Source organism: Euleptes europaea, chromosome 2 (genome assembly GCF_029931775.1).
Source record: "Euleptes europaea isolate rEulEur1 chromosome 2, rEulEur1.hap1, whole genome shotgun sequence".
In the NCBI taxonomy this organism is placed as follows: Eukaryota; Metazoa; Chordata; class Lepidosauria; order Squamata; family Sphaerodactylidae; genus Euleptes; species Euleptes europaea.
Window position 1 is genome coordinate 54,687,108 of NC_079313.1, and position 22,606 is coordinate 54,709,713.

Sequence of the window (22,606 nt, forward strand, 5' to 3'; positions counted from 1 at the left end):
CCAGTCTGATCTGGAAAAATCCACTGGCCGCTGCCTGATCCGCTTGCTGGGCAAGGCCAGCACTGCAACCAGCAGCACCAGTGGGAGAAAAGGCACATTACAGTAGGTGTGGCCAGTTACAACTGGAGATACCTCCTGTAAACTTGCTAATTCGAGGGTGCTGAAGTGTATTAATGCTACACCTAAAGGAAATAATCGCTGGTTTTGTTGACTTTAATTGAGAGCTTTTTGTATTAAGATCAGTTTCCAAGACATTTCAGAGAAGGTATAGCAAACAGCTAACCATAAGAAGGCAACTTCAAAAGGGTCAGGGAGGTAGATCAATTCTGATATTAGTAGCACATCTTCTGTACAATACTGCCTGTTCACTGGAAAATGAGCCTCTGGCAACAGTTAAAAATTCAAAGCAATATTGGCCAGCGGAGGGACACAACTCACCACTTATTTCTCCATCTCCACAGGTGTGCCTGCCACTTTTACAAACAAAAAAAAGACAGGTCCCTGCCTGGAGGAATTTACAAACTGTGACAAGCATTCACTGCTTTCTGTGTCTATGTTTCTTCTAGAAACAACTGGATCTGACACTTTTCAGGTTTTTTTCTTTGACATTTATTTCCTAAAGGCTTATGCTTTTTAAAAAGGATTTAAAGCTCTTCTGTCCTTAGGCTAGAACTTATCAAAAACATATATTCTTGAATGTAAATTGAATTTAACCACAAATTCAAACAAGGAGAGAGGCACCAGACAGTCTTTCAAAGGACCTGAAAAAGAATGGGGGTTTTCTTTGCAAAAAAAAACAGAGTTTCTGCGTTGTTTTTTTCCAGAGCAGGGACAGGAGTCACAGAATAAAGCCCTATATAAATCTTTTTTTTAAAGTCCTAAAAATGGTCAAAGCTCGAATTTGCCTGTCATCTCCCCAGGGAAAACTGGAACACAGATCTTTTAATCAGGGGGCTGTTCCTGGGAACAATGAATGCCAGCACCGTGTCTAAAATGCCAACAAGAGTTTTTGATGGGATGCATGTGAATCTCATTATTTTCCTCCAAATAGATTTCACATACACTCAGGTATTATGAGTTAATCAAAGAAACACACAAATCAATGAATTTTACTGTGATTTTTACAATTGTTTCCTGTTTCCAGCTGCATACTGCCAACCCCCCCAATCCCCCCTCCAAAACCCCAACCCACACTTTTTGGAAAGTGTGATGCTTATTCCACATCTCAGACCGGAAACGCTTTGAGCGCTGTGCTTTATTCCCAGACTGATCGAGTGCTACTTATGCCTGCTGAACTTCTCGCCTAGCCTCACTACTGCAAAAACCTCTCCTAACCTGTCTTGTCTGCAAGTACTTGCCTGACATCTTGTGAAACCTCTGGATTTTCTTTTGATTATAATGCAGCCAGGCTTTCAGTGCTTACTCAATTAACGTTTGTCAAAAATGTCACCGGTGCCTGAAACAGTGTCAAAAAACTAGTGCTGATTCAGATCTCAGGGTGCAACAGGAAGGATCTAGGAAGATTTTCCATCATTACTAATATCCTAGGCATCCAATAACACCCTGTGCTTAATGAAGTCATTCTTCATGACAGGAATCTGTATCAACAATGGTGTGATTAATACCTACCCGTATACTTTGGATAGCTTCTATCTGATTTAAGATATCCTTGTGCCCAGCTGCTTAACATCACTAAAGGGATCGTGGTCTTCTTACTGAAGTCTAGTGATGAGGTCAGAATCACAATAGCATATCATTTTATCCAGCACACTGTTTGCTGCTGCTCTTTTGCCAAGGCAGGTTTGATTCACACGATGTTGGATATTACTCTATTGTAACCATTCACCTCCTGGATTTTTCTGTCCAGCACAGATTTAATGCCACAGATTTAATGTGGTTCTTAAGATGAATACTGAAGCACACCTGATTTGTCTGAAACACTATCCCCACATTTTTTACTAATAAGGCATTTTTTAAGGGACTTTTAAAAAAACCTCAAACTAAGGACTTCGTTTAGAATTAAAGATGGTACAAATTGAAAGTCAAATTCGGAAGGAATTTTAGTCACCAAATTAAACCTGAGTTGAGAGGTCTCCTTTCTCTTTCCTAAAGGTGGCACCACAAGCATCCAAACAGACTTTTTAAGTGCAGACATGGAGAAAGGCTTGAAGTAGAAAATGTTGGAAGAAGAAGATGGAAATCAAGGGCCTCTTCATTCTAACATGTCTGTGCATTCAACAGGATACGTTATGAGGCAAAGATTATAGACAGGTCAACAACCATTCTTTAGCACATTATTTTTCCTCCTGGGATAGCGCCAAATTGATTTTATAACTGTTCTTAGGATGTCAATTGGCATAGATGTTTTAAGCCTATGTCACAGATTGGAACATGTAAAATCTCGGTTTTGGGTTGTTAGGTGCACATTTAAGTTCAGAAATTAATAGTGCTGGCACTGGTTACCTGCACGTGCAGCATTCCTGTTTAAGGAAGAACAGCAAGGGATCTCTCATGATTAAGCCAGACACAGCTAAAGCAGCCCACATTGATGTGCCCTAGGTACATTATATCTGATCACGTAATCTGCTCTCTTTCACCTTTCTATTACCTATTTGGCTGCACTTTCTGGCTGTGTATCTCTAGGGGCAGCCAGAAGGAAGTTCCTGTTGAAACAGGCAATTATGAAACCTACTGGAAATCCTTGTATCTCATGTGAATATCGGTGATAATACAGCTAGCAAAAAGGTCAGGGACAAGTCACCAAAATAAAACAAAGTTTAGGTTCTGATGCTGGAAAAAGGAACTCTGAGTCAGAGGTAGTTAAGTGAAGTCTAATGTTCTTGGATATTTAAATACTGGCACGTAAGCAGCTATCCATAAATTCAGAAGTTAAGATAGTTTCCCATTAAAGAACAAGAAAGGATAAACAAATTGGGCCAGCAAATCAAGTGAACCCCTTAGTAGTTCAAGAATATGTCGCTTGAAAAGAGAAACAAGAACAAAATACACGGACAAAGCATCTATGTGTGTGCATTAAATACTGCTGAACTTGGTCCGTATCCTATGGAGGCCTAGAACGTTATCCCATCACATAAAAACCATTTGTGTGTACAAGTAAAGCAGCTTAGGTCTGCCACTCAAAGGAAAAAATCTCATCCAGACTGATTAAACACCAAAAGGAGGTCTTTACTCTTTTGCTAAACACATCTTGGAGAGGCTGGGAAGACTGCTAATGGAACAAAACCAAGTCAGAACCTTGATCTTATCACATATCTAACATAGTGGCACAGCTGAAAAAGAAACCAATTCCCCATCTCCCCATCCCAGACCCATCATATATAGGCTCCCACTTATTATTTTCATAGGATGGTTTCTTCAATTGTGGCCATGTTGTCTCCTTGTCTTCATGCTAAAGCACTATAGTTAAATGCAAAACATAGTAAATTCACTCAAAGGGAAAGACGTGTTTAACTGACACAAGATCAAAGGTGATAAGGTACTCAAAACAACGGAACAAAACTACAAGGTTAAACTGCCAGGGAACCATGAAACTGTGCCATGATTGAAGAAATGCTTCTGAAAACAAAAGGATTTCTTGGCAATAATTTTCCACATTCCATGAAGTAGGGACTTACTGTACACTGGGAGGAATTGTATTGCACAGTATAGCTTCAGCATTGCAGGCTGGTAGACTCCAGGTTGGGTGAAACTGGCAATGCTGTAGCCACTTCAGTTTGCAGAACTCAAAAGCAATATCCAGCTTCCAGAAGCAGCACATGGTTGAGGTCAAAAATAATATCTGGCCTTGAGACTGAAATTAACGTCTAAGTTCAGGAGAGCAAGTCAGATGTATGTGACAAAGGCCTCTTTTTAGTCGAAAGGGTAAAGACTATAGTGTTTGAACCATTTTTGTTAAGTAGGAAGCTTTGGGGCAGCTAGGCGCTGACAGGCAGAGAGATGAAAGATAGAGGGCTCATTGAGAAAGTCAATATATCATTACTGCTCCCATCACAAGTGAAGTGGCAAAGGCTGCTGAGTTTTCCATAATGGCCTCAAATTAGGCATTGCAACAATAGAGGCTATGACTTCTGCAACAGAGGCACTGACCCCATGACATCATTAAGCACTTGATATCAGGGCACGTCAGCAGAAGGCAACTTCCTTCCCCTCAAAAACTGGAAAGGCCTCCAAATGCTACCTTGAAAGACCATTTTACAAATTTACTATCACTCTAGGAAGTCTTTGCAAACTAATAAGTTTAAATAAATTATCCCAAAATGTTTCAAGTTGATTTCTTTTCCTTTACTACTGAGTAACATTTCAAGTTTTGCAAAATATAGGGAAGACTGAGGACAACTAATGCATTGCACTCTAGAGGTATATCCTCATGATCAGTATATATCTTTTCATTATTTAATCTAAAATGAATTAGATCCATTCTTACCTTGTTCTCAAGATCACTTGGCTTAAGAAGGTTATTTAACTAGAAACCCATTTAAACATGCCTCTGTAAAAGGAACGCTTGAAATATAAACTGTATCTTTGTCTATCCAAATATGCATGTGAGCTCCAGCATATTTACCATTAGAATATGATACTATTCTTTTGTACATAGAGATCAGGGGGAAAGCATGGTAAGACTGGACATTTGTAGAGATATACTCCTACTATAAACACTATCTAAAAATTATGGATTAATTGATCAGCTGTGTTTTTCTGGACATAGGCATTAATTAAACGCATTAAGCATACTATAGAAGAGGAAAATAATTAACCTCTTTGAAGAAGAGTGAATCAAATCCACTATAGGATAAACTGTAGGATAACTCCATTAACTACTCCATTTAGGTCACTGTCCATTTTTTTTAATTGATGGCACATTCTTTATAATTTCTCTAGCATTCAAAGTTATCTTGGGACTGGTCACTTGGTTAGAACGGAAGGAAAATTATGTATGGGATGCTTGGAAGCTATTTAAAACCTCCCTAAGTGAAGCCCAGATAGAATGTATTTCCTAGCTTAGCCGAGTCTAAAAAGTTGCCTGTGTGGTTAATGACCTGAGTCAAAGAAGCCATAAAAGGCAAAAAAAGGCTTCTTTTAAAAAGTGGAAGGTCTGCCCCAATGAAGTGAACACAAGGGAGAACAGAAATATGTTAATAATTACACAAGCAAAAGAAGAATTACTTAAAGCATCAAGAAAAACATGCATTTATTTAAATATATCCGGAGCAGGAAACCAACCAGAGAGGCAGTTGGGCCTTGGATGATAGAGGAATAAAAGGATTGCTAAAGGAAGATGGGGGAATGGCAGAGAAGCTAAATGATTTTTTTGTGTCTGTGTTCACTGTGGAAAGTGTGTGGCATGTACAGGCTGAAGAGCCTGGGACATTTCAGCTTAGAAAAAAAACATGACAACAGGGCAGCATGATAGAGGTTTATAAAGTTATGCACGGGGTAAAGAGAATGGACAGAGAGACCTTTTCTTTCTTTTCCAAAATATTACAGCTCAGGAACATCCAGTGAAGTTGATGGGCAGGAGATTCAGGATGAATAAAAGGAAATACTCCATTACACAATGAGTGATTAAAATGTGGAATTTACTGCCAGAGGATGTAGTGATGGCTACAGGCGCAGACGGATTTAAAAAGGGAATAGACTGATTTATGGAGGATAGGTATATCAGTGGCTACTATCCATGATGATTGAAGGGAACCTCCATATTTATTTGGCAAATTTTTGTGCCTTCTTTCCAAGGAACCTATATAGGATATTCTATTTGAAATTTCAAAGTCAGGAAAAAGCACCGATGCTAGCATGCATCTCATTCCAGGTGGATGCATTTATCTTGTTCACTGTAATAAAAAACTAAACCTGACCACTAGTTATACTACTATAGAACTGATAAAACAGGCACAGTTTAAAAACCTGTTTTATACGTACAAAGCAGACTTTATAGTTCCTAAGGAGCATAGCTTTATAGCAGTCTAGGGTGCTGGACCAGGATCAGGAAGAACTGGATTCAAACTCCCACTCTGCAATGGAAGCTCACTGGGTGATTTTGAGCCTATCGCTCTCACTCAGCCTAACCTACATCATAGGGTTGTTGTTGTGAGGATATGGTGGAGGAGGGGAGAATGATGTTGTAAGCCACTTCGGGTCTCCATTGAGGAGGAAAGTGGGGTAAAAATAAATAAATGCTAGCTTCTAAAATACTGGAGTCTAGTTACACTAGCAAGAACATCAAAGGGATTTAAAGAAATAGAAATCAAAGAGAATTCTTACCTTGAGCAGGGTCTGGTGGGCCAAACTCTAGAGAGTATCGCAGGATGAAGTTGTTGTTCCACACATACAGTTGGTTATCTCTCGGATTGTAATCCACGGCAGCAATGTAATGATACATGTTGGGGAAAGGAATATCTATGTATTCTCCTCTGCTTAACCTTGTGTTATAAATATAATCAATTGCGTTCTTTCCAGTTTCGCTTTCATTGTCTTGGTATACTGAGCGGACCACGTAGAGAACCCCACATATCATAAAAGCATTGGATGCTGCCCGTTTGTCGTACGTTGTTTCCCATGTCGCTTCAAAACGCAGAGTATATGGGTTCAGCTGACTAATCACTATCATTCCATTGTTTTGTTCCGTAGCATAAATTACCCACAAGCCATTTTCATCAACGGCCAAATCAATATCAGTCTTTCCCCCCCATCTATAAGGAGAAGTGTCATGGTAGTTAGCATAATTTATAATAGCCTCTCCGCTCTTAATTCTGGTCCTTAAGTCAAACTTTACAATGTTCCTGGTTCTTTCCTTGTTAAAAAAAACAGCACCATCGTATACCACAAATCCAGTACCATCCACTCGATTTGGAAGCTTATATGTTGTCTGCTGGCGTCCACTCTGGAAGTCCTCTAAAGAAGAGTATTCTATCAGGTTATCAGTACGGTACGGAGTCCATGGCATGAAGTATATTTTATCTGCTGCCTGAAGAGGGTCTTTGCACCAGGCACCTGCCTTTTGCTCTGCTTCATATAAATTTGGAGAATCCACAACGGTTTTCAACGTCCCAGGGCAAACAAAAACTAGCAGTCCAAGAAAGAAGGAAGACAAGATTTCTGTAAAATTAAAATGTTCATACTACCAAATAAAGGCTAGGTAAACATCATAAGTGACTATATGGGAAAAAAACATTTTAAACTGGTAACAGTGGTTGATAAATAATATGTAATTAATGCATATAATCATTTGCCATCATTGTGTGTTGATATTATCTCAGTGACCAGTATGTGATGTTTTCCCTTTTATTGACCAATGTTCTATGGCACACCAATGTATCTGGAAATGCGGAACTACACTTGTTTTTAGAAAGCCATAAACTTTTACAAAATTGGGAGGTTGGGAATAAGAGTGCCTCAACATATGACAAAAATCAAAGTGATAAAAAATAAAGATGAGATTTATAGAGATCTTAATTAGAAGCACAAATAAAAGACAACCAAAGCGATGGATGGAACAGACCAGGAAGGAACCCTTGTAACCATGGCATGCTATGAAGAGGGTTCTGGAAGCCAAGCAAGATGAGGTTTCAGTAACAAGAAGTATTCAAGGGTAAGAAAAAGACAGGGAAAGAGAGAGAAAGGGAGGAAGAAAGCAAAGGGAGCGTCCGTCCCAGAGCAGGTACGTCAGACAATAAATCCCACCACCTGCTTTAAGCAGACAAGTCAGTTTATTGCAAAGTCGGCTTCTTTATGAGGTGTACATATGAGATCCTGCTGATTATCATAGTATCAGTGTTGAGGAGAGGGAAGGGGAGGAGGTTAACATCCATAAGGCACATAACAAGGATCTGGGAGGGGGTTGGACTATGTACATTATTTACCTTTTTGCTCCACTTCTATTTCAAGCATCGGAAGAAAAATGAAAAAAAGTGCAAGGGAAAAAAGAAGAAGATTAACATAAATTGAGTATTAGGCGAAGATTAAATTAGTTAACAGATGTTTAACACAGGGAGAATAAGAACTGCACTACACTGGATAAAGAGAAAATAGACAACAGGAAAACCGACCAGGAGAAAGATTCTACAGTTACATAAGTGAACATGGATCAATCATTTTAGTAGGTTAAAGAGGCAATACAGAAAATGCTGGGATGTAGTTTCACTTAGTCAACCTGAATAAATAATGAAAGACTTGACTAATGCATGATATACATACCCTTCTAGTTCCCAAGCCCAAAGTAAAACCCTGAAGACTTCATCTTTTAAAAAACGCCTTCTATTAATATTCTCTGCATGTGTGTATGTGTTATATATGCTCAAAAGCAATATATGTATGCGTATATATTATTTCCTCAACACCAGCATACCGCTAGTGAAATATTCTACTTCTGTTTCTTGTAAGGAATTTTTATTTTTGCAGAATGTAACTTTTCAGTCTTGCATTGCAAAGTTTCTCTAAAAGGAATAAAAACCATCCTCTAGAAGAAAGAAGCAAAGCACAATAAGCAACAAAAAGGAGGGGAGGAACATTTAGAACACTTAAGAGTCTCTCCAAAAGGAATAAAAACCAACCTCTAGAAGAAAGAAGCAGAGCACAATAAGCAACAAAAAAGGTGGGGAAGGGAGGAATATTTAGAACACTTAAGAGTCTCTCTAAAAGGAATAAAAACCAACCTCTAGAAGAAAGAAGCAAAGCACAATAAGCAACAAAAAAGGAGGGGAGGAACATTTAGAACCCACAGACATCCTTCAGCATCGAACAAGCCCAAATCGGGAAGCTAGGCATCCACCTGTAATCCACCCAATAAAACAAACATTTGTGTGTGTGTGGTGGGGAAATTACTTAGCTAGCAAAAGTCATTCTTCACGTGCCTTAAGAAGGTAGTTCCAATAATGCAAAGCTTTCTCACTTGCACAGCTTCCTGAACAATTTCAACAGCAGAAACTGATTTATGTGCATGTAGCCTTGCACAAATGAATCTATTTCTGTCACTGAAATTAACGGGAACATACAAGACCCTGGGTTGGGGAAGAACATATAAACTGTTTTGTGTCCTATAAATAACAGCTACAAAACTGCACTGGTAAATATTACCTAAAATATTCCTTGGAAAAAGCTAGTCATATCGGTTTTTATGCAGCCTGCATCACTATCAAGATTATACACTAAAAATGTACACAAAATAACTTTAAATATTATATGAAATAAATACATTATTTGCTATAGAAAATGGTGTATACTGACTTTCCATGACAACCTATGATTGTTATGTGAAATGATCGAGTTTCACTGCAGTATAACATGATCCATAGTGTGAATCTTTAAAAATAAACTTCTTGCAATCCAGAAGGGTTCTGCACATCAGTTTGTACAGTTAATTTCTCCAGTCATATTAATTTCAGTGGTACAACCAACTTTCTCTGGATTGCATCCATTTTCCTTAGTGCTGACTTACATTTGGCATAGTTTTCAATACTGCATCAATTCAGTATTCGAGTGCATTAAATATATTCAAGTATAGAGCCTCTTAATTTAGTGTTAATGACTTCCTGATGATTCTGTGCATGAGCTCACTACACATTTAAAAAGAGGAATATTGTACCTGTTTAGAATAAATACTAGTGGAACAAAGATATAAAGACAACAATAAAAAAATTTATTCGTAGCATGTCTGCTATGGTTACACTGTATACAGCTGCACATTCTCAGGGCAGATGAGTTTGCTAAAGCAAATAAAAACTGCAAAGTCCAATCAGTACAGCTAGGGAATAAAACACTTCAGAATACTTTCCACTAAATTCCTGGGTCCAAGAAAGGCTTAAAATAGAATGTCATGAACAGATGTAGAAAAGTGGTGCTTCTGATGTGCTTATTAATTCTAAAAGAACTGACTTGGGTTATTCAAAGTATCAACATACATTGTGCAGTATAATTGAGAGAAATGTCAAGTGGGATACTCTCAATTTCTCTGTAATTTAATCAATAACACTTTTATTCAAGGACAAGCAATGCATTTTAGGTTTTTTTCAGAATTTTGATTTTAATAGCAATTCAACTGAAGTACCTCAAAACATCTTTCTTGTCAAAAAGGTTTAAGGGGGGGAAACACTGGCAGCAGATCTGATTTTTGAGAAACAAACAGAAAGAGCTCGTGAGTGAAAATGTATTTTGAAAGGCTGTGAGATTCAGGAAAGCTCAATCAGCCAGGCATAGGGGGTTACCACACTTTGTATTCCCAGCGATGTTGTAAAAAATGTTGTAAAAAACATCGCTTTAAAAGGGTTTTTGGATACCAGAGCTTATAAATGGTTGGAAGACGTTTTCACAGCTAAAGGGGCCAAGCAAAGTGCGAACAGTATTTTTTATAACATTTTCAAACTCTTAATACATCGCTGGGAAAACAAGTGCGGTAACAGCCATAATCTTCCCAAGACTACTATATCTAATGCAGACCTGGAAGGTGTGAAGAAACCAGCAAGTTTTTTAATGCATAAAAGTTTATACATAGGGTTGTGAGGACACTCTTTGCCATCGGCAGGAGGTTTTTGGGGCAGAGCCTGAGGAGGGCAGAGTTTGGGGAAGGACTACAATGCCATAGAGTCCAATTGCCAAAGTGGCCATTTTCTCCAGGTGAACTGATCTCTATCTGCTGGAGATCAGTTGCAATAGCAGGAGATCTCCAGATAAGACCTGGAGGTTGGCAACTCTATTCATACAGCACAGACTGCATGGAGTTCCAGCTCTTTATGTGATCCAGCACATGGTTTTAGGACATCCAAGCACAGAAAAAAAAATAACAAGGGAAACCCCTATGGAATAACCCTAGTTTGCTTTCCTACACAAAGCTGGAGTTTGCACTTTAAGGATAAGTTCTTGAACATCCATTTTCCCCCATTTCCATTTCCCATCTGAATGGAATATTTAGAACATTACAGGGATCCTTCTAGATCAAAAGGTGGGTAGAAATCACATAAATACATTGTATTGAACTCCAAGGGTTTACAAGACACAAAATCACTATCCCTCTTCCTGTTATATACAATCACTACTAGTCCAGATCACATGGTAAGCTATAAATCGAAATAAATTAATAAACTAAACAAACTTTATGGCTCCCAGGGATCTAAATGCCCTTTTCACCTTTGCCGACCCTGTAGTATTTCCAAGCATTCAGATGCTTGGTGTGCTTTTTTCATGTAATAAGTCACTCTTTTCTTGGAAGTTATTGGGTTCTTTAAGTATCCTTTTAGAACTGTTGTTTGGTTCACAATGACCCCTCCCCACCCAAAAGCCTAAATGACTCCCTTAACTAGGCTTGAGAGCAAATGAAATGTTGCATGACAATGTGCTAGCTTGTTCTATGCAGGGCTATGTTTGAAAACTGTGCAAAAACAACAAGTTTATAAATGAGCACAGAATTTACTGCAACCTTATAAACTGGTACATCTGCACAAGATCACATCTCATTAGTTCTGAAAGCGCTTCAAAGGCTGTTAATCAGTTTCCAAGCACAATTTCTTACATCTAAAGGTCTAAATGGATTGGGATTGGGGTACCTTAAAGACTGTCATCTCAACTCCCCAAACATTAACACATATTTCCCAATAATTTCAACACATGACCTGTTAAAGTTAGGCGAGTGGCCACAAAGAAAATGTTCTTTTCTTGTTTGTCCTCTCATTTGTGGAGTTAGTTCCCACCACTACCAAACTAGCAACTTCCCTGCTAAGCTTCATTCTAAGTAAAAATATTATGTATCAAAGCATTGGTGATTTGTTTCCTTTGCTGGTGTAACTACTGCTTGCGACACTTGTTCTTGTATATGCTACCAGACTGGATATGTATATTTCATAGTTTTATCTGCTACATGGCATTTAAAAATAATTCTGCTGATTCCGTGTTTATTTCTTTAGTATTCCCACTGCTGGTTCAATGAGTTTTATGTGTCGATTGTTAAGTTGCATCATTTCCTCTTGTGCACTGGCTTGAGAGGCTTACAGATGAGAGGCAGTATAGATGACATCCAAATAAATAAATACGGGAGAGAAAAAATTCAGACATCAAAGGTCAAGTATGAGCCCATAATAAAAACTATTAGTGCATTTAATACACTGCACAGCCGATCCCCTCATGCTCACTAATCAAGCTCAAAAGTGACTGCAATATATAGCAGCTGTCCTAGTGAAGAAGGAACATGGCAATACATATGTATTTCTGATATGGATGATCTGTCCATGGCCTAGAACCTGAAACACACAATGGATTGTAAGTGCGTTTGTTAATTTCACCACGGAAGACTGAAGCCCTTCACCACTGAAGCAAATAAACAAGATGCAAGAGCGGCGTCTGAATATTTAACATGTAACTGTCAAGCTTACAGCAACAGCTGAGTTTATGAAATGAATTTCCAATAGTTCAGGAGTCTAGGCATCGAAAGGGCTGAAATTTGAGCACTGCAAAGCATCCAGAGCTCTCAAGTTATACACAGAAAGCTTCACAACCCCACTACAGAAAAAATGATAAACCTCATACATCACAGTAAAAACTTTGTTACCAGGCACTCATGAGGAATGGGGGTTGCCAGTTAATCAAATGTGCCAGATACTTAAGCTTATTGCTCTGTCCCACACCCTGCCTAATGGAATCCCCAGCAACAAAACCTTACTCAATTGGGAATGCTGTGGCAATAGCCCCCACACTTGGCAGACCCTTCCCCTTTCTCCCCAAGCCACAGATCCAACCTTTGCAACAGACTGACAAGAGGACCAGCTGGCTCGCAATGCCTTGAGAAAGGCTGAGAGGAAGCAGGCACTTGAGGATGACATCAGCTGTTGGAAGTCTAGAAATGGTTGGAGGCATCAAGTTGGCTGGCTAAAGAGGCAGGAGTGGGGTGTGTTTGTGCCTGAAGATGCAGGGGTATGGCAGCTCAGGGGGAGGAGCTTGCCCTCTGGTTGACACCAGATTACTGAGCATTTTAGATAATCAAGTGCTGGATAACAAAGCTTTTTCCTGTATTTGGCATTTAGAGAGAGGAGAAAAGATTAAAAACAAGATTAATGTGGATAAGCAGGAATATTCATACAAGGACTTCATTGTTGAATATTTTAAAGGCTGTCACAAAGATGTGACAATTTATGACACACAATTAATTTTGGGACCACTGCTCTTTATACTACAGTTTGGGCAATAATTCTCCTTTCTCAGCTTTGTAAACCCTGAAAATCCAATTCAGATATGGATTGTCTATTTCCTTGCATTTTCATAATAATAGTTAACTAACTGAGATGTTGTATATAATATTGGTATTTCTCCAACTCTAAATTGGTGTGTGATAATTATCATATGATTTAATGTAGATTTGTTTAAAGTAAGACATGGTACAGGAATTTAAATGGCTAGTGTATACACTGCCTGACACGTATATAAGAGAACTGAATTACTAACCAACAATATGATTTTTTTTCAAATCTTCCAGTTACGTACTTCTACCCTGCAGGATATAACAGGATCTCTAGTACAAAAAAGAAAGCAATGCCTAAACTTTGTCACACTCAACAAAAATAAAAAGCTGCATTTCATGCATGACAGAGGCATGCTGGACCTAGAGTTTGTTATTTTCTCCAGGAGCTTCCTGATAAAATCCAAAAGAGGGTGCCAATTGAAACTGTATGCAGTGGGCTGATTGGCTTTTGAGAGAGGCTGCAATCCTGCACCCAGCTATGTATGCTTAAATGAATTCTGTATATGCAATAACATGCAAGTCAGTGCAGAACTGCAGCCAATGTTGTTATATTTAAATACTGTGAAGTAAGTAACAGTGTGTTATCATTTGATCTTGTACTACAAACAAGAAAACATTATAATTTACCAATATTAACTCACATTCAAGGTCTGCCTATTGAAGCTCTGAATCTGATTCATGAATCAGTACAGGCTGAATCCAGCCCTTCCCAAGGTAACTAAGAAGAGTATTATAAGAGAACAAGTAACAAAACAATAGATGAATTTATATACATTTTCTAAAGGAGTAAAGTAACTATATGTTAAGACAGATCACGATGGGCAGCCGCGTTAGCCGGTCTGTAGCAGTAGAAAAGAGCAAGAGTCAAGGTGCACCTTAAAGACTAACAACATTTCTGGCAGAGTATGAGCTTTTGTAAGTCACAGCTCACTTCTTCAGATTCTTTATATGTTAAGAGAGTCTTTATATGAGTTCTGCGTAGGCAATGCCGTGCAGAATGTCCTCCTGTTAACTGCAAAAGAAACAAATTGCTTGATAGACCAGGAAAACCCAATCAGCAGGACATATCCACACTTGTCTCCCTAAAAGCAGCACAGAAAACAATCTGAAATCTGAAAATAACACTTGCATAATTTTTGTCTTCTACTGCCTCAGCCTATAGGAACAGGCCCAAGGCAATGCAAACGTCTTGACATTTTGGCCTTATGTAGGGTTGCCAACCTCCAGCTGGGGATTGGCGATCTCCTGGAATTACAACTTATCTCCAGACTACAGAGATCAGTTGCCCTGGAGAAAATAGCCATTTTGGAGGGTGAGGTCTGTAATTATACTCTACTGGGTCCTTTCCCCAAACCCCACCCTCCCTGGCTCCATCCCCACATCTCCAGGAATTTCCAACCCAGAGTTGGCATCCCTAGCCTTTCTGGGAATTTAGGAATAGAGGCCATGACCTTAACGTAGAGGAAATTTTGTGAAACAAAATGGTTTTTTGTTAGATAGGGAAAACAACATTCCTCCTCAAAAGTGCTACACAAAGAACGATTACAATGAGCCACCAATGAAAGACACAGGAAGACAGACACTAACGTCAGCATACACAGTAAGCTTCCAAACCTACTGAAGGCACAGAAAAATAAAATCACAACGAGCATCCATTCCACAATGGTACCGGAATACACAGCAAGGATGAAAGGAAAAGATGATCAGTGTCCAGCCTTTGACTCAGTAAAGCTAATGCAGTCATTTAGTATTGAGCACTGCCTAGATGCTTGAAAAGAGCCCTGTGGCGCAGAGTGGTAAGCTGCAGTACTGCAGTCCAAGCTCTGCTCACGAACTGAGTTCGATCCCAACGAAGTTGGTTTCAGGTAGCCAGCTCAAGGTTGACTCGGCCTTCCATTCTTCCGAGGTCGGTAAAATGAGTACCCAGCTTGCTGGGGGTAAAGGGAAGATGACTGGGGAAGGCACTGGCAAACCACCCTGTAAACAAAGTCTGCTTAGTAAACGTCGGGATGTGACATCATCCCATGGGTCAGGAATGACCAGGTGCTTGCACAGAGGACCTTTACCTTTAGATGCTTGAGGTTAGTTTTTTTTTTTTTAAGGTGCACAACTAAACAAGTAGAGTCTTGATATGACTTGTTTTAGAAATTGTACATGCCTCTGATTTTTGATGCATGAACAGTACTAACCCTAAAGTGAAACATCTCATGCAAGGTGTGTGCTCGTGCTCTATAAATATATACACGCACAAATACACAGAGAAGCGCACAAGTGCTGTGTTTTTTTTTTAAGGTATGAAGGGCTGCCGTGTATTAAGAACATTAATCTCACATTTATAATAAATGGAAGCACAATCAATGCATTGCTGAAGTTTACTGTTACAAGCAACGACCTTCCTCTAATGGAAAATATGAGGCTAAGCGAGAATTTTATTTTGAGGAACAGCATTATGAAGAAGAAAACAAAAGCTTTTCAGAAACGAGATGAATCAGCTCTTTAGAGACAAGGCAGGCAGCACAAGTTTCATGGACTGCATAGGGCCTGCCAAAGATCTTCCCCTCCGCAGATGGGAAGCAACGTTAAGAGCACTGGGAGAGAAAAAATAGTATAGAGTCTATCACGGTATAGCATGTCCCTGAATTTAATATTTTCAAGCTGTGGAATTCTGAAAATTAATAAAAAGGTTAAATGTAAAATGCTGTAAATGTGATCATGAAGTACAAAGCTCATGAGCTTTAATATGAACACTTAAAAACCTCTACAAAATCAAATAATAATTAGGGAAAGAGTCCCTAAAAATTTCCATGGAACATAACACAAACACCCAAGTTACCACAGCAGGGAGTCTTTTCAAATGGCTGAAGATTAAAATGGAAGCTAGTGGTTTCTTTAGAAAACTACAAGCCAAGCCAATTTGTCAGGAACTGGTATTGGGCAAAAGTACAAATTCCTATCTAGTCTTTTGAATAGCTAATTCAAGTTCGTTTTTTTGTGGAAAATCAACCCTAGTAGCCTTAAAAGCCAAACACTTAAGAACACAAGACAGACACTTGGCCAGCATTACATTATGGCTCCTTTCCACACTGTGTGAAGCTTACTGGAGGCCCTAGTTTGTAAGTGCTCCGCGTGCATAATGCTTCTCAGGCCATAAACGTATGCTCTTTTCGTTAATGTAGCATGGCTCTGGCATGAGTTGTGAAAGCTAGAGGAAGTGAACAAGAACAAAAAGGAAGTACTTACTGTAGGGGACACATTCATATTGGACTTCGAGGTATTTGTATGTTCCAGGACAAGGATCAGGAAACACATCTGACCCAGTAACTACTATACACTGAGTTCGGTTGTTGCACCTGTAAGAAGGAATGGAAAAGCAATTAATTTAACTAAAATTCATTTAGGAATTTTTTTTTAAAAAATTATTTGCTTTGTTTATACCCCACTTTTCCCCCATTGGGACCCAAGCGACCTACCACACTCTCACCTTCTTCATTTTATCCTCACAACAATCCTGTGAGATAGATCAGGCTGAGAGTGTGTGATTGGCCACCAGCAAGCTTCTATCACAAAGTGGGGATTTGAACCTGGGTCTCCCAGATTATAGTCTTGTCATTCTAACCACAAAACCAAATTTCTATCTGTTGAATAGTAGATTTAAATTTAGTTTTGTGGCAAATTAGCCCTAGTAGCTTTGAAAGCTGGATTTACACTAGCACTCTTTGAAAAGTGTATTTCTTCTGGATCTATCAGTGTCTTGGGGTGTTTTTGCATACAACTACAGAAATCTGCAGTGCATGTTGTCCCATAGTAAGAACTTCTAGATAAAAAGCTGACTTAATAAATTGTATATAAAATGAGAGTGACAAGCAAAAGCAGTCAATTTGTGCAAGTCTGGCATTTTGCAGGATTTAAGAGACTCCAGTTTGGATTTTTCCTTTGATGACTTGATCATTTACAATTAGAAATTTAAAAAATGGCTGTGGCACAGCTAGTCAAAATAAAAATAAAGCAAAACAAAACTATCTGTTGCCCTAAAAGCAAAGGAAGGAGGAAAGTAAAAAGATCGGAAACAGTTTGGTGACCAAACAAAGAAAGCTTGGCTGATCTCCTGGGTGAGTTCTGTTTGTCAGTAAACTGAAGGAAAGGAACCCAGATCTTAAAATAATAGTCTAGCCTTTGACTTCAGCCATACATCAATTCCAGCATTACTAGTCCTTCCCACACTACTGAATACCCTTGTACAAGTTGAGAAGATCTGTCTTGTGTCAGGGAGCTTCTAACATCTGTCTTCTGCCAACAGGTGCAAGATCAAGCTATATTTTAAATTCATGCTGCTATGCAAATATTAAAGCCAGACTAACTGTAAAATCTCCATATGACTTGAGAACCCCTACCCACCACTCTACACAATGGCTTTGGGAAGGGACTTGTTTTAGAATTCTGTCAAAAGCATCAGGAATGGTGCAGATTTCTTTCACAGCCAGTAACACTACAGATCTCAGGCTATGAGTGCTTTCTGTATCTGTGATGCCCATCACAGAAATTAGCAATGTCATCAAAATTTCTTCTTCTGTCTGGTTTGTCATGAACAAAAAAATCACCATTTTGATTTTGTGTGAATCAAACTACGAGACTCTATTTTATATCAACTTCTGTTTCCTCTTGCCAAATTTTCTCTGGGAATATCAACACACTGTGCAATGTTACTTTCTGTCAACTGCATACTAGTATGCATAAATTAGTAATAGTAATTATGAGAATGATAATAATAGGTGGATATGGCACCAACTCTCTAAAAGGGTAGAGGATAAATTAAAATAGCCTGTCTACAGAGACTTATGGATCCAGTTGATACTTTAGTCGAAGATATATAAACATGTTAAATAATCAAACAAATAAATGGATTCTGGAAAGTACTGTTGTATGTTACAGAATTGGGTAATCTGAAGAGATGCCTTGAGCGTCGTTGGAAAACTTGAAGAGAATCTGACAAGAGTGTGCTACAGAGCCTCTTTGAAGGCCTAGGAGGTTGCCATGATAGTGGGGAAGAAATCATTCTTTTCTGCTACTATGGCATCAGCTAGGTCATATCTGGTTCGGCACTTGTTGACTTCTGTGACACCTGTGAGTTGTGAAGGCCATCTTTGTTACTGAAATTCCTTAATGAGCAGATTAATGAGTCCTGATGTCCAGTACAAATAAATCACCAACACTGGAATGCTTTCCTCAGCCACTAGAGGAGGTGGTTATTCATCCACAATGTTAAAAAAATACTGCTGGGGAGAATGATATGGCCATTTATGGTCTTGTCTCTAATCAGCCCTTTCTGGGCAAGTTAGGAGAGGATGGTGGCAAAGCAATTTTAAGTCTTCCTGGATGACCCATCTATCCTTGACCCTTTTCAATATGGTTTCCCACTGGGCTATGTGATAGAGACAGCATTTATCTAAAATGTTTATATCCTGCCTTATCTCTACAGATTCAAGGCGACTAACAAAGTAGCAATAGGTACAATAATTTTTTTAAAATCCTTTGGATTAGAGTTAGAGGTGGCTGATCTGGCCACATGGATTCATGCCACAGTAGCCTCAAGACTAATAGTAACTTATACTATTGTAACATGCTCTGCATAGGACTGCCTTTGGAAACTGCTGGTACAGAATACTGCCACTTAAATACTACCAAGAGCTAGGCACAGCTACCATGAAGCACCTACTCTGCAGAACCACTATTGGTTACTGAATTGTTTCTGGGTTTAATTTGTGCTAGATATTACCAACCAAGTCCTTCGTGGACCAGAACACACATATTTGCATGATTGCCTCTCCCGACATGCTCCACTGTGACAGCTTAGCTCGTCTGTGGAAGGTGCTGCCCCTTACAAACAGGCACGATCAACAGCTGCCCATACCTCAGCACTCTTGATTATGACCCTCCCATGGTGGAAAGCCCTGTCTGATGAGGTCAGAAAGGCCACTATACTACTATTATTCCACAGAACATGCAAAATGGAATGGTTTAGTAAGCCATTTTTATAAAGGGGATTGTGTCAATAATAGTTCTGCACTGGCAAAGGGAACTGTGTCAATGTTTCAATGTCAGTGAAATTTTTCTGGATAGTTTGTATTGTATTTATTATTTTTATTGTACTATTACATTTTATTACCTCCCTTGAGTCTCTGAAAGAAAAGTGGAATATAAATATAGAAAATAAATTCTAGACTAGAGTGTCTGATTTGAAGTTAATATTTCAAAGCTTCTCTCAAAGGAGATGCTTTCAATCTCCATGGAAACATCCAGTTTGCTCACTGCCATAATAAAAACCACTTGTTCACTGGCTATAGTGGTGTCAATAATATTTCTCAAGTAGCTGGGAAGAACAGTCTGAAAGTTGCCTTTAAGCAGTGAAGGGGGCACTGCTGCCTCTCTCGCATGGGCAGCCCAATCCTGAAGGGGGGCAGACTGTGGTGGCCAGGAGGGGCGCAGCTGTGCCTCCTCCTCAGAGGCTTCCTAGCTGCTATGAAGGCAAAACCCTCCTTTTTAAAACGTTTAAAATGTTAAAAAGTGGAAAATGCCCCATAGCAAGCAACGAGGCTGTGCCACTGAAAAAGGTCCTGCTGCACTCGTCTTGTTTGTGGCTTCCTGGAGGCACCTGGTTGGCCACTGTGTGAACAGACTGCTGGACTTGATGGGCCTTGGTCTGATCCAGCAGGGCCTTTCTTATGTTCTTAAGGTGCTGCAGCCCTGCCGCTGCTCAAGGGTGCATTCCCGGGATGAAAGGGCTGTGGAAGCTGCCTAAAGGCAGCTCCACCTCTGGGTACGCCGCCCCAACATGCCGGCGCAGACTTTCCCTTCTGGGAAAGCGCTTCCGGTGTGAGTGCACTGGCAGTGGGGCCACCAGCACCCAGACACTGGCATGTTTGCCCCTGTGCTGGTGTACATGCCACCTTATTCTTTGAAAAGGTGACACCTACGCCTGTGTGGGGTCATGCTGGCTCCTAAGGAGCTTTGTCCCCCCTTCAGGAATGGGTTCAAAATTATCACTAATCATCCCAGCAAATATGCAAGGGGCTAGTCATATCCCTGACTTAAGTTGCCATCATAAGGAAATTCTTCTGGAAGTAAGCCCCAGTGAATAACATGGGATTTACCTCTAGTAACTTTCTTAGGATTGCTCCCCTAATATACAAGAGCCATACAATTTGCGTGTATTAAATGTCCAGAGTATGAACCTCCCTTTTCACCTCCATTACTCTTTCAAGAGGATCTGTTTGATAGGCTCCAGAACTCATAATGTTTCTCCCTACCACAACAAGGAACCACTATAAAAATGTGATAATCACCGTAAGCGCCATCTTGCTTCAAGTTAGTATAAATAGCAGCATCATTTTGTTCTTCTGTTTTAATTAAAACAAAAAAAACTAACAAAGATTAGGTTCAGTTAGGATTTCCATAATTTAGAAAAAAAACCTGATCAAGAAATATTGCACCTAATTAAGATTTCTCAGTGAAGTGGAACATTAACAAAAAACCAGCTGTATTGGCTATGGGGTTTTCATGTGTGGTAGGACAAAGAATATTATTTACTTTCAGAAAAATATTGTGCACACCTAATAGCATTATGCTATACATAAAATTAATGTAGTAAAATATGCTATTATACAGAAGTCAGCAGCCAGATGTTAGCCAGTGTAGTTATTGCAAACTATTTATTTTTTATTTATTGTATTAGATTTTTACATGTAACAGCAATCTTTGGGAATATTTATAGATGTATAAATTGTACACTACTGATATTCTTGCATTGTGTCTGGAAATCTTGCATATGTAGGACAGGATGGCTAGTTTCCTTTTATTCAGAATTCAAGGTCTTGCCTACAGTATTCACTGTCTCATAATTTTGAAAGCATTTGTTCAAGGCTATAATTGCCTTCAAATTCCTTACAAAGGAAACAGCTTTCTGAGATATAAAGTTTATGGCAGTGTTGGGAATATAATTTTTCACTTCTTGCAAAATTAAGATAGTGTTCAGAAAAAAAGGGGTCATTGAGATGGACACAATGGGATGGATTGAGTGGAGCCATTGCTCAAACAGTAGGAAGTTCTACTCCCACAAGGAGAGATTTGCAATATTTTCTTGGCCCCCCTGCATTGCAACACATACTGTTCCGTGTGGTTTTCCAAGCCCTAGGATAACTTTTTATGATGGCATGGGGATGGCGGGGGCTAAAAAAATTATAAGGTGGTGGAAAGTTCCATTCCACAACTGGAACTCATGTTTCTTTGAATCTAACTCATATGATAACATCACACATTAATTAGGAATCTTATTTATTTTCATCCACAGTACCCACACATAGACAGATATCTCTTTCTCTGCTGCAATTCCAGACATACATACACACACTACCTATTTGAAAGTAATGGTTAACAAAATTCATTATTTATTTATACACACACACAAACTTTTTTTTTCATTTAAACACAAATGAAAAAAGTTTGGTTTATCTGGTACAGATATGTCCCTGTGGGAAATCTGAAACCGAAAAGGGTCAGTTAATTAACAGCTCCAGCAAGACACCAAATTCCGCTCACCTCAGATGAATGACTGTGCAAATGCAGGGCTAGGCTCTTCACACATCAGATGAAGAAGGTCCCAGAAAAGCAAATTGGTCTTTCACCTGCTGTTAAATCTGCCCACTTCATGTTTATCCCAGCATACTGTGTAAATTCATCCTCACGCTCTTAGAAAGCGGTGCTGTTGCCATTATAATTTGTTTGTATTCCCGCTGTAATCTCGATCCGTACAATTCCCAACAAATTGCTTTTGCTTTTCTTTTGATTATCTTACGCTCATTATTACACTTTACCAAGTGAAAAGTATGGTGATGAGATTCCATGTGTAATCTATTTGCGTGAGGTGCTTTAATCAATAGTCTTGCTCTGCTGATTAAGGAGAGGCTTCTGTTTTGGCAAGATAACATTAGCTTCTCCTGTCATGCTCCAAAAGCCATTGGGAATCTTCAGCAGATCATTAGATATGCTACAATAAAGCTTTGGTACATTCCCTTTTCTTTCTTAAATTACTTCTTCACTGTCCTATCATTTCCCGTCACCATTGGCACTGCGTTATTACAGCTCCCCTGAAACTTGCACTAGAGCTATGTCTCCAGGCCATAGGATGCCATTTTCAATTGAGGCTTCTGCTTGAAAATATAAATTAAGAAAATTTCATTATCTCCTGCCAGGGGCCATTATTCACCACTGTTCTAGGGAAGATTAAAAATGTAAAATCTACAGACTTGAACAAATACTCAAACATTAAAATGAAAAGCTTGGTATATCAAGACAAAGCTAGCAAGCTGACAG

At 39.1% G+C, this 22,606-nt stretch overlaps 1 protein-coding gene across 18 annotated transcripts in view; it reads right to left on the bottom strand.

Moving 5' to 3' along the window:
• The window catches only part of ADGRL2 (adhesion G protein-coupled receptor L2), a 168,062-nt gene that overhangs the window by 50,155 nt on the left and 95,301 nt on the right, over nucleotides 1-22,606 (bottom strand). For all 18 annotated transcript variants that reach the window (XM_056845407.1, XM_056845404.1, XM_056845403.1 and 15 more), the window contains exons 3-4: nucleotides 16,481-16,590; nucleotides 6,283-7,083 (exon numbers count right to left, since the gene is read on the bottom strand). In XM_056845407.1, the coding sequence (XP_056701385.1) occupies nucleotides 6,283-7,083; nucleotides 16,481-16,590 (911 nt within the window). The remainder of the gene's footprint in view (nucleotides 1-6,282; nucleotides 7,084-16,480; nucleotides 16,591-22,606) is intronic.